The sequence below is a fragment of the Athene cunicularia genome, assembly GCF_003259725.1.
Source record: "Athene cunicularia isolate RWA chromosome 12 unlocalized genomic scaffold, athCun1 chr12_part1, whole genome shotgun sequence".
NCBI lineage: Eukaryota > Metazoa > Chordata > Aves > Strigiformes > Strigidae > Athene > Athene cunicularia.
The window spans coordinates 7,058,548-7,071,302 of NW_020799116.1; the positions used below are offsets into that span (position 1 = coordinate 7,058,548).

The 12,755-nt window shown below is 48.7% G+C and overlaps 1 protein-coding gene across 1 annotated transcript in view; it reads left to right on the forward strand.

Annotated features, from left to right (window-relative positions):
• Nucleotides 1–12,755, forward strand: part of LOC113484869 (monocarboxylate transporter 2-like) — a 44,138-nt gene that overhangs the window by 15,471 nt on the left and 15,912 nt on the right. Inside the window, exon 3 of the mRNA XM_026857551.1 lies at nt 464–727. Within this exon, the coding sequence (XP_026713352.1) occupies nt 464–727 (264 nt within the window). The remainder of the gene's footprint in view (nt 1–463; nt 728–12,755) is intronic.

A 12,755-nucleotide genomic window follows, 5' to 3' on the forward strand; every position in this document is an offset into this window, starting at 1 on the left:
GGAAAGGGCAAAGCAAAAAAGCCGGGCGGAGGTTTGGTGCGTGCCCCGGTCTGCGGGGCGGGCCGGTCCCCCTCCCTCCCCGCCCGCGGGGGTCAGTGGCCGCGCCGCGCTCCTGCAGGTGGGTGCTGCGGGGTCCCACGCGTGTCCGGGGGTGGGGGGGTCCGGGGTGCGGGCACACACGAGTGGGGCGGTGCACCGGGTGGGAGCCGTCGTTTCTGTTCTTACCCACTTCCACGGGGCATTTCTGGCACCGTACCGCTCGCCCCCCGGGCCCGGAGCGGGTCCCAGGAGGAGCTATTGCACATCGCTGATGTTCTTCGCGTGAGGTGGCAGCACAGCGCGTCAGGGGCGGGGGGCGACGTCAGGGTTAAATGCCGAGATTGAAACTGAGGTGGGGCGATGCTGTCGCTCGGGGTCTGGGGGTGCAACACCTGACTCTCGGCCTTTGCCCTTTGTGTTTCAGGGCTTCCCGAGGAGCGCTGGGCACCCACCCGCACCCCCAGCCCGGCCATGCCACCCCCCACTCCCACGGGGCGAGCCCCCGGCCCTCCGGACGGCGGCTGGGGTTGGGCGGTGGTCTTCGGCGCTTTCATCTCTATCGGCTTCGCGTACGCCTTCCCCAAAGGCTTAGCCATCTTCTTCAAAGAAATCCAGGATTTCTTTGGCACGTCCTATAGCGAGATCGCGTGGGTCTCCTCGATTATGCTGGCTACGACGTACGGTGCAGGTGAGTAAACCTGCACCAGCCGCTGCGGCGCGGCGGGTTGCAAAAGCAGAAATAAGCCAGAAATCTCCGCTCCGGGCCAGCGTACAGGGAAAGCACCAGTGTCCTTCTGCACGGGCACTATCAGCAGGTTTATCTTCTGATTGTGTTTCCAGTGTTGTTTAGGGAAACAAGTTGTGTGTGTAGCCTAAACAGGCCAAAGGGCAGTTTTTTGGGGGTAAATCAGTGTTGGTTGGGATTTTCAAGCAAATTTGTCACTGGGTTCAGTGGGTGCAGGCGTCTTTTGACCACTTTGGTTGCCTTTTGGGCCTGTGAGGGACTCCAGATGCCTTTGAAAATGTGGTCTGTGACCAGTTTGGTGCTGACATCCCCTTTATTTCCAGCTCGGTGTGCAACACCTTTGCTGCTTTTCAAAATAGGGCTCACTCCGCTAATACAGGCACGTGGAAGCCTTCGTAAAGGGGCGCAGTATCCTCTGTGCACCAGAGGCTGAGGTGCATGATGTGTCCCTTCGCTGTGTCCCCTGCCCCGGCCACACTGTCAGCCATGGGCTGCGTTGGGGGATTCCTCTGACACTACAAACAGAGCATGGCCTTGGCCCTGTCACGCAGCATCTCCATTGCCCCAAAGATGGGCAGCACCAGCCCTGCTCCTTGTGTCCGAGTGGCGAGGGGCAGGCGAGCGGGTTTTGTGAAGAGACACTGGCATTCTCCTGCCTTGCTTTGACACAAATTTGTAACTTTGCACCCAAGAAGCTCTGAAATACCACCATGGCATGTTGCTGGGTGTAAGACTGGTAGTCCCCTACCCAAAAACTAGAAGACTACCTACAAAAGCTTTCTGTGGGCATCAGTGAAAAAGCCCTGAGAACAGGCTGGTGTGACATAGCTGGGTCTGGGTTTCAGCCATATGTAAGCATGGAGTAGAGCAATAAATGAAGTAGCTGCTTGTTTATTGTGGCAGCTTATAATTGCAGCAATGAAATCACCAGAGTCAATCATTCTTATCAGCTGCAAAGCAGTGCCTATAACTTTGTTCCTTTTTTATGATTTTGATATCACTTTCATGACTCAGTGAAAAACTTGGGCTGCCTTTGATTAAATCTGCAATGGGAGGTAGACAGGAACCATGCTCTGTAATCGCAGGAAACTTCATCAGTATTTATCCTGGCTATTAAAACAATTCTGAAAATATTATTTGTTTTTAAAAAGGGATTTTTTTTTTTTGTTATTCCTTAATAGTGCACTGTAGTGCTTTTTCAAGGGCAGAGTTGGTAATGAAAGTAAAGATGCTGTGTAAAGGTCTTTGTAAAGGTTTGGAAAGTGGAAGCGATGCTTGAATCAGAGCCCATTGTAATCTACTCTCTTGTAACCCACTGCAAAGGCTTGGTCCCATGGAGGGTAGCTCTGCAAGGGCTGAGTCCCTGTTTGAGAGCCCACAAATGGAGCACTTTGAGGGCAAAACCCCAAGCAGTGATTTAGAAAGAGAAATCCTCCGCTTAAGCCAGTGCTGTTGTCCCTGGCTACCCCCTTGGGCTACCTGATGGGGTTCTGTGCCCGAGCCCTGGGGAACGCTGCGGCTTTGGGATAGATTTCCACTGGGACTTGTTATTAAATGCAGAGAAAAGCACTTTTGCCTCGGCCCCAGCAAAATATAAATAAGCAGACTGCGGTGAAAAGGAAACAGCCAAGCTCTGTATAGGCTGAATAGGAGCAAGTTGGTTGTGGTGGAGGGGGGAAGCATTGTCATGGGGAGGCAGGTGGAAGGACCCTTGTCATTTAGATGGTACTTAAATGTTGTTTTAAAGGGATGGGGTAAATTATGTGGAATGTCTCTGTAGAAAGCAGTCAGGTGGAAAAAAAAAAAAGCAGGCAGCCCCTTCCTTTGGTGTATTCATTTGCCTACAGATTAGTGTTCAGGAAGCTGCATGGTTTGGAAGTCAAAGAGAGATGACTAATATTTGGTACCAGAGTATGTGAAGGAGCGGAGGCTTCTGTAAATTTCGTGGTCTGGTACTAAAATTAGAATATCACTTGTTGGGAAGGTTGTGATTGGGTTTTTAATATAGGTGAGTGTACTAAATGTGTCTGATGGAGAGCAGAGACGGCTGCTCTCCCTGATGGTTGGGTCCCTAACACATTTCTTTCTGTCTTCCCAGCAGCTCAGGGCATCACAGAGTGCAAGCCTTCTGGGGAAACTCTGTTTCTTCCACTACACTCAGTCTTGGGTAGATGTTAGCTGAGGCTCAGGGCACCATGATGATTATGTCCCTTTTGAGGACAGGCTGAGAGAGTTGGGGTTGTTCTGCCTGGAGAAGGCTCTGAGGAGACCTTCGAGCGGCCTCCCAGTACTGAAAGGGGCTACAGGAAAGGTGGGAGGGACTCTGCATCAGGGGGTGTAGGATAGGATGAGGGGTAACAGTTTTAAACTGAAAGAGGGCAGATTTAGTTTAGATGTAATGAAGAAATTCTTCCCTGCGAGGGTGGTGATGCCCTGGCAGAGGTTGCCCAGAGAAGCTGTGGCTGCCCCCTCCCTGGAAGGGTTCAAGGCCAGGTTGGACGGGGCTTTGGGCAACCTGGGCTAGTGGAAGGTGTCCCTGCCCATGTCAGGGGGGCTGGAACTAGATGATCTTTAAGGTCCCTTCCATCCCAAACCATTCTCTGATTCTGTGATGACCTTATGATTTCAACCACCATCATCCACAGTGAAGCAGTGGGAAACCCTGCTCTGTCATGGGGTGGGGGGAGACCTTGATGGAGCAGCCCCAGAAATCATGTCCCTTCTGCAGACTGCCTGTCCTGTAACACTGCAATAAATGTGCCAAAGTAATTACCTGTAGGCTGGGGGTTCAATGGCTGCCTCTGTGGGTTGCTGCCAGCTCTGCCTCATCTTCCAATAAAAACATGTTCCCCTGCTCGCTGGTATGGAAGAGATGCTTTGTGCCTGACTATGACAAGCGAGGAACATGCTCTGCAGATTAACCCTGCACCTGGCCGAGCCTGAAGTTGCTCACGGGGGTGTAGATGGGGGGCTTTAGCTTCTGAGGGTGCAGGTCATGGCCAACAAAGTGATGCTGGAACAGGTGAAATGCTTCTCTGATTGCCTCTGCCTTCTCCCACCTGCAGACCTTCCAACCAACTTTCTTCTCTTTCTCTCCAAACATTCAAGCCAGTGCCCTGTGCTCTATACCTGGGATGTTGTAATGGACTTTTATCCCCATTAACTGAGCATCTCCTGTCTTTTTTTAAGGAGCTTTAACTTCGCCCTCCCTTATGCTATTATACGGTAATATGGGGGATGATACAGCTGTTAGACTTAATTGCAGGTGATTGTACTTTGTACCTTCCCACCTGCCTTGCAGTTGCTCAGAGTTACGTCCATTTAATAGTCCTCCCCTCCTCTGCTCTGCTCTTGAATAAGATTTATGGTTGTTTGATCATCCCTCTCTGCAGCAATCCAGGCTGAGCCACTGAGTCGCTCAGTGGCTGCAAACGGGGCCATGGTGGGAGTTTGCAGAACGTGGAGCAAGTGAAACACACATGCCCAAGAGCATATTTAACACATCGAATTTGACTGACTGGGCATTTAATGCCAGAGTGCATTTGACTTATGAACGACTTCAGTGATTTGGAAATTCTCATTAAAGGAACGGGGCGACGGTTCCTGTGAGCTGCCAAAGTCTTGCTCTGCCGTGGTGCCTGTTAGAGCTGTTGGGATGCCTGTGCAGCAAAGCTTCATTTGCTGAAAAACTAGAAAGTAGCTTAACACTAGAATATTGCTCATCTTGTCTAAAAAAACAGAAATTCCAAAAATGCTGAAGGAAGCTTTCAACATAGTCCTGAGTAACTAATAGAGTGGCTAAACCAGGTAGTTATTGCCATGGCTTGTCCATTCCTTCTTTTCCTTTCCCAAAGCAGTGGTGAGGCAGAACTGCCAGAGTCTGCGTGGAGGTGCAGGGGTGGGTGGGCTGCAACCACGCAGGAACCACGGTGTGTGTACTGAGCATCTCCTGTGCGAGGTGCCAGACCCTGTGTCCTGGGGGGCTGGAGGGGCCAAGTGGTGCATTTGCTGGTGTCAGGTGTGGGCATCACAGCTATGAAAGGAAAGCCCCAAACCTGCCTCACCTCCATCCCTTCCCCCTGCTCCAGCAGCAAATGGCTGTGATTTGGAAACTTTCCTCAAGAGTGCACGGGCTCCGCTGTTTGTTCAGTCGGCTGCCGGGAAAGGCTGTAGCGTTGCTGTTCCCTCCCTAGTGTTCAGCCAGGTCTCTGGGCTGTGCCGTGGCTCTCCGAGCCAGGACTTGGGGCATCGAGGCTGGCATTTGAACACAGGGATGTCCCCCACGAGGACTGATCCCAAGCTTGGGGCAGCCGTGCCACCCGCCGCCATGGCAGGGTGTGCGGTGTCTGATGCTCTCACTGACAACAGCTTTTGTTTGCAAACATCCTCAGCAGACAGTCCCTCATTTCCTTGGCATGCTCGTTGGTGTGTGAGCTTGTTTTTAGGCTGTGCTGCTTACTGTGTAACAGAGCTTATGTTTGCATTTCGTAAATAATGCAAATGAAACATATTTTCTGAAAATACTCGCATGAACTAACCCAAACCTCCACTGGAGTGGCTCTGTTGACTTTGACAGCATGGATGCAGATTTATGGTGACCACCTGAGGCTTTGGCTTGTAGCACTGAAGCAGTTCCAGTTTTTCAGACTGAAACTGAAAATCAGCAGCCGAGACTGTTTTGCCCTTCACTTTTTGCTTAATTCCCCATGGAAGCTGTTTTACACCAGCCGAGGTTCTGGCAATATATATTGCAGAAGTTTTAATGTGTCTTATCCCCCAGTTTCTTAATCTGAACTAGGCTGCAGAAAACAATTCTGTCACTATAATACAAGTAGTAAAACAGATTAGTGTGCAGTAAAGTGGATAGCCTGGACTTTATGATAGGGTACTTGTAGTTCTTGCCGGTGTTCATGTTCAGAAAGTCCACGTTTCCAGTTGTGGAGGGCAAGCTGGGAGGTTTGTGAGCGAGTAGCTCAAGGAAACATTGCTTTACTTCGACCTGCAGGGTGTAACCCTATCCATCTGATAAGGAAGGATTTCTGTTTTGCAATGTTTCTACTTTTTTTTTTGGTCATAGGCGATGGGCTCATGCCTTACCCCAAAGGAGAAAAGTGTTACAGAGCAGAGTCTTTGACAGATGGAAAGAAAAGGAACCAGGATTTGTCCCTAAGGGACCAGGGGAGATGTCATCATCCTTCCCTAAAGGCGTTTTCAGCTCCCTTAGCTCCCAGGTATCAGGCTCAGGGGATGATGAGGACATGCCAACATTGTCAAAATGTGGAGCATCGTAGGGCACCTGTTGTGCTGCTGCATGCCCTCGGCAGGGTTTCCTTTTGCAAACTGCCTCCTTGGACTTTGCTATACCAACACAAGACCAAAGTTTCCAAGGTCTTGCCTCATATACAAGGATGAGTTTTGTTCAGGAAGACAATCTTAAATCATATAATTGCAAACCAAAAGCCTTTGGCCTTCACACCTCCTGACCTGGACTGTGTGCCTGTGTTGTGTTCACAATACCAAACTGAGCTGCCCTTCTCCCATTTTTAAGGGTGACACATTTCATGCTAGCCCACAGATGAGTGCCTGGGCATAACCATTACCCAAGGAAAGCAGGAGGCAGTTGAGCTCCCAAGAAAGAAAAGATAAGCAGTATTAATTTGCTAGTAATTTAGTTGCCCTATTCAGCATCAGGGGAAGCAGCCAAACATTCTAAAAGTAAGAAATATTGATGCCACTAATTTAATAGCAGCAATGTTCCTGTACTTGTTACGGTTTCCTCTAAGGCTATAAGAGATGTAAGGATCATGGAAAGAAGTAATGTCTTTTATTATGGCCAACTGTTAGAGCTTGAACAATGAGTCGCCTTTCTAGTATGTGTGCCAGAATAGAGAGAATAATTTAGTACTTAGGACAGTATCTGCATTTTCAGGTTTGGGGTTTTTTTTATTTTTTTATGGTGACTGTGTGGCCAAAATGCTCCCTTCATCACTGTAATGAAACAGCAGAAGTCATCTGAGTGAAACTCAGAGACCGGATCCTGACACAGAGTCGTTTCAGCTGACAGGTTTGAATAGTTGGGGCTGGAGCCGGAGACATCTGACCTTTCTTTTTTTCCCTCATTTTGAAGAATCTCACTCTTTCCTTTGCAATGGCTGTGCAGTTAAGCCTTGTGCATGTTTGTGTACAGTTTGTAGGTGTAAATATGTGCTGCTTCTGTTGCCCCTTAATACGTAAAACACTGAGTTCCATCAGGACCATACATTGTTTTTATTCAGTTTGTAGTGCAGTGGAGGCTCGGTCTCAGGCTTGCTATAGGCTGCTGTATTATTCCCTCCAAAATCTCCAGGGTGCTGTTCTTACACATCCAAGTTTCTGTTAAAATTAGGGAATCACCTTGTGCCTAGTTTGTAAAGATAGGAGCAGAGAGCCACCGTTTGCAAATGCAAGAAAAATTAGAGTTTCTGAAGTAAAAGCCTTATCTTGAACCAGCCAGCATTTATTACTCTTATTTATTATTTATTGTTTTGTAATTGGATGAAATGTCTAAAGATGTAATTCTGAAGATGCTCCACAACTGAGTCTTTTCTCCAAACAAACTTTCTCCCAGAGCTTGTAACTGTGTAACAGAGCATCTGCCAAAGCAGCAAGGAAGAGACTGGGAAGCTGAAAGTCGACCATTGACCTTGAACATTTAATCCAAAATTTTATAGCTGTATTTTATTACACTGCTAGCATGATAAATTGCAGTGACAGGTTTAGAAAGCACCTTACAACATGTGGTGGCGTAAAGCTATATTAATAATGAGTTTGATTCTGCAGTTTTTAACTTAATCAAAACTGCCAATGTTCTCTTCTGGTCTGGTCCAAACTTCATCAAAACCTTCTCTGCCTCCAGAAGACCTCACCCAGGGCTCTCCACCCATCCCAAGTGCTTGCAAATCCCAGAATCATTCAGGTTGGAAAAGACCCTCGGGATCATCGAGTCCAACCCTCAGCCCTACTCTACAAAGTTCTCCCCTACCCCACATCCCTCAATATCTCATCCAAATGAACCTTAAACACACCCAGGGATGGTGACTCCACCCCTCCCTGGGCAGCCTATTCCACTGCCTGACCACTCCTTCTGTGAAACATTTTTTCCTAATGTCCAGCCTGAACCTCCCCTGTTGGAGTTTAAAGCCATTCCCTCTTGTTCTATCAATAATTCCCCATGGGAAGAGACCAGCACCAACCTCTCTACAACGTACTTTCAGAAGTACCACAGCGCTGAAAGGGGGAACTGAGGATGGGAGATGTGGGGTTTTTTCAAGGACAAGCAACAAGTGGGTGGCAGCATCCAGGCCAGGGCTCAGGAGATGCAAACTCTCTTTGAGCAAGTTCTGGCTCTGACGTTGCCTAAGGGACCACAAGTGCCAGGGCAGGACATGCCCTGACCGGTGGAGGCTTTGCCTGCTAAAAGCTCGGTGACGGGGTGCCTGGCAAAATTATTTGCTGTGCGTTGCCCAGCGTTTTGCAATGGATTTTCTGTGTGCAGAGTCCCAATGGCTGGGCATCCCCCTCGCTGCAGGGAATAGAGCTGCTTGCACGAGAGCAGGTTGGCTGTGTGAAGCAGCCTAGGGGGCTGTCATCTGGTTTAAGAAATAATCTCTCCAAGGCACGAGTCCTTTCGTCGATACTGTGCTCACATGCTGTTGCTGCTGTTTTCATCCCCTGCTGCTGAGAAATGAGCTGCCACAGCATGTGCTGGGGATTTTTCTTGTTCTTTAAGAAAACCAGAGCCCCAAGCCTGTGAGCTCCCACACAAGTGGCTTCACTCCTGAAAAGCAAAGGAGTTATCCTTGTGTGTCATGCTTGGATGGTTGACTGTGGGCTTCCCATCATCTTCTATAACATGGGCCTAGCAGAGGAATAAAAGGGTCAGTACCTGGGCGCAGTTTGCACTGGGAGGTGCCCAGCCCGTACGGCCGCAGTGCGGATCTGTGGTGCACACTGGCTGCACGCTGGTCTTTCCAGGAATCCCAGCACCTCTGTCCTCTGGGTCCTGTGTTGTGTCTGACCACCCCGTGGGATGCCTCAGTTATCCGAGGGTGTGTGAACAACACACGCACCTCCTTCATCAGCCCTCAGTGCTGAGTGAGGGTTATGGGAGAGGGGAGGGAGAGGAGAGGGGACAGGTGATATTTGCAGTAATGTATCATATGTCAGCTCTCTCTATTTATGTGCTTTATAGCATTGGTTCAACAAAAATTCCCAAGTAGAGCTTTCTCTAGCATTTCCCTAGACATGTGCTTTTCCACCTGCATATTTTGTGTAGACCGAAACAAAAGGAATATCTCTGTTTATCCACAGTGGAGATCCAGCATCCTGCCATTGTGGCCCAAACCCAGGCAGGTGCCCCCTGCGTACCCGCAGCTCAGCTGCCTGGTGCTGGACTTCATCCCTTTGCTTATCGTCATCTTGGAGTCCCACCAAGAGTCAATCAGCTTCCCCGTGTCATTGAAACAAGACGTCTTCCCACGCCAGGGCAATCCCCGGGGTAGCAGCACCATTATAATCGTGGATTTTGTTAGGAAAGCCGCATGAGGAATGATTTGATTTCTGTAATGGATGGAGCTTCAGATTCATATACTTCTCATGACTCTCAGAGAGCACTCAAGCCCTGCAAGGTCACTACGTATGTGCTTATATTTTTTATTTTTTTAAATAGCCCTGTTCTACTTAAGAGCGATAATAGCACTATAGTTTCAGGTGAAATATTTCTGTGTTCGTGGACTTGGTCACAAAGCTTTATCATTTTGCCCTTCACTGGAGCTAGCAAGGTCACCAGGCAGCAGTAATAGAGATGTGATAGACTTAATAAAAACCGAGATTAGTAAGAACTAGGAAGAAGAAAGTGCAGACTTTTGGTTGGGGGATTATTTATGCTTTGCAGGCAGGTGTTAAGCCCAGGTGTAAGTTATAATCCACTCCTCCAAGTGAAGTTCAAACATGTCAAAGCTTCATCCCCTGGTCATTTTGTGTGCTGCTGTAGGAAGGAGCGCGAGAGCGTTGATGCCGGCCCGTCCCACAGCATTGCAGCTTTTCAGCTCATGGATGGCTCGACAGCATAACTGGTCTCTTGGTCAAATTGTTAGGGTTTCCAGGAGGTGGACAAAGCCACCACCGTGGGGGGCACGGCCAATTTGCTCGTAGAGCAGTGTGTTAAGACTGGTTAATGAAGGGCTGCTGATCTCAGGGAATAGGTGTTTCAGCTGCGTAGGGAACTCGTGTTCTGCAGCTGGGATTCAAATGACAGAAGGGATGAAAGTCTGTGGTCCTGCCAAAGCAAAAGTTTAGCTAAAAAAGTCATGGGAAAGAAATTCAAAAACTGTGAAGTCGTGACCTTCTGAAGGTCAGCGGCTGTGATCTGCTGTGTGGGTGAGATCCAAACCAGCAGCCCAGGGAAACCACTGAGCGCAGGCAGCTGCATGCTCGGCACCTGTGATGCTGTCCCTTTGCAGGAGTGGTTATTTAATTGCCTAAATACGAAGTGACACGAAGGACCTTGGCTCCAGCCCCAATTTTGGAGCTGTTGGCCTGTAGCTCCTCCATGCGCCGCAGGAGCAGCACGTGTCAGCTGTGTAATCTGGAAATTGAAATGCTGAAGCGCTGATCAGATAAGATTGCTGGATAATGAAGAGAACGCTTTGTCTTTCTGAAGCTTGGACCTCGTCTGCTTTGCTTCTCTTCTTTCTTTTTTTCACATCAGGATGCTGCTATTGCAAGTGTGTGTATTTCTGCTGGGAGGTCAGGGTCCCTGGCTTCCCAAGGACATGCCTGGTGGGTGCAGGGGAGGGAGAGCTGCTGCAGCTTGTTTTCTGCAGATCATTACGCCCGCTCCCTTCTCAGCTGGATATGTTACCAATCGTGCCTGGGACACCCAGCACCACAGAGCCTGGATCGACCAGTGTGATGGCCCGGTGGCGCATGTCCAGGCAGTCTCTCCCATGGCTTATGCATCTCACAGGGGTTGTGCTGGAACTGCAGCCCTGGGCCCCTTTAACATAGAGACCATTTTCCTCACCTATGAGGAAGAAAGAGAGGCAGCTTCTGGTGACTGGTCAGCTGTTGGAGCTGCTATGGAGTATGCTGGACTTCAGCCTCCTTATTTAAAAATTATTATTGGCGGTGCAAACAGAAGGCATTAGGGTGGTTAGGGGTGGAAAGGTCTTTGGGAGCTGTCCCTTGGGCTCTAGAAGAGGGGTATTTGACACCATGGCTGTCACCTGAGCTGTTTTCTCACTGCTGCTTGTCCTCCAGCCCAGTGTGCATGGCCATCCTGTCTCCAGCACCACTGCCCAGGGAATTGCCAGTTATCTGTGGCATCCTCAGCCATTGCGAGTACAAAACAAACCATCTGAACCGAGCAGCTGAGACTAATAATAGACTGTATTATCAGGTACCACCCATTCTTCTCTAGTGATCTGGAGCAGGCATGTGCAGGGCTCAGGTGCTGTGGGTCAGCTGGTGAGCAGCCATTCGCCAAGCCCTGGTGACACTTCAGAGCATGAGCCACCCAGGTCCCGGACCTTGGACTTTAAGCAAAGCAAAAAACTGACAGGCTGCAGGTTTTAAAACATTCCCTCCCATCCCCATCCCTTTCCCTCTGCCTTTGTGACTGTGCCCCGTGTTTTCTCAGGCCACCTCCCTTTCGGGGCATCCATCATGATGGGGTGCTGATTGCTGGCGCTGATCCCCTCTGCCTTGGGAGGTTGGTGGATTCTGGCACCATGCTAATAACGTGGGGCACTTGCTTTCATTTGCGGGGTAATGAGGAGGTTGCTCTGTTACAATGGGCTGGTACCCTGGTGGATAAATTATGAGGCCAAAGGCAGTGTTGTTATTCCACCGAGGGAATGAGATTATTACTGAGGAAATTGCAGGCCTGCTCCTGTCGTTGTTTTACTACTAGTGTAATAATAGACTTTGTTTTATTAGTATAAATGATTTCCCCTCCTTTCTTCCCAGCTGAGTATGCTCTGCTCATACTTATATCCCCAGTGACTCCACATAGTCAACGCCAGTCATGTTGTGCCGAGTTCCTTAGTATTATCTGTGCTTTCACAGTACTTTGGAAAATATTAACTATCTATCTGGGCAGTTCTTTTGATGCTGACCAATGTCCCTGTACAGTAACAGCTCTTTAGAGCCACTTGTCACTGCAGAAAGGTGGGAAGAGCTGAGCCCCAGCAATGGGGGCTCTGGTGATCCCCAAACTGCCAGCACTGGGGTCCATGCAGTGGAATATTTTAAAGTGTTGCTATTTTATCATCTGCATGGCCATCAAATGGTTTTACCAGCAGACATATGATGTTTGCCGTGGCTTTGTGCCACTTTACACTGTCAGAAGGTCAGTCTTGTGAAACCTGGAAAAAAACTCACGTTGCATTGGAGGCCTCTGGGTTACGGGGTCAGTCTGTCAGAGTCTTTGCTCTTAGCTCTCTGAGAGCCCTGCACAGAAATATTTCAGCAGAAATTCATCCAAGTTCCACAGAAAAGGGGAAAAACTGTTTCTCTTAGTATTAGATTAAATTTAAAAAAAAGACAAACCAAACTTTACAAACAAGGGATATATGTATGGTCAGAGGTATGGGAGAGAAGAACGGTTTAGTCCTTGTTAAAAATACATCGGTGTTTTGCACCCAACACTGGAAGTTTTGCAGCTCATAAAAAATTCATAAGGCTTATTGAGGAAAACAGAAAGGCAATTCTCTGTATTTTGAGTACTGTCGTACTTGCAAGAGTTTAAGCCAGTCTGGATTGATATTTCTTGTTAAATGCCAACTCTGTGTTATGATCCTCTCTGGATCATAGTTCAGCAGCTCAAAAAGAATAAATGACAAGATCGCTTGGCTTTGTGGAGGAGAGGAGAGAAGAGTCCAGGGTATTTTGCATTTTCTTTATGGTTTTACAATCTCTTCTTCAGGGTCCT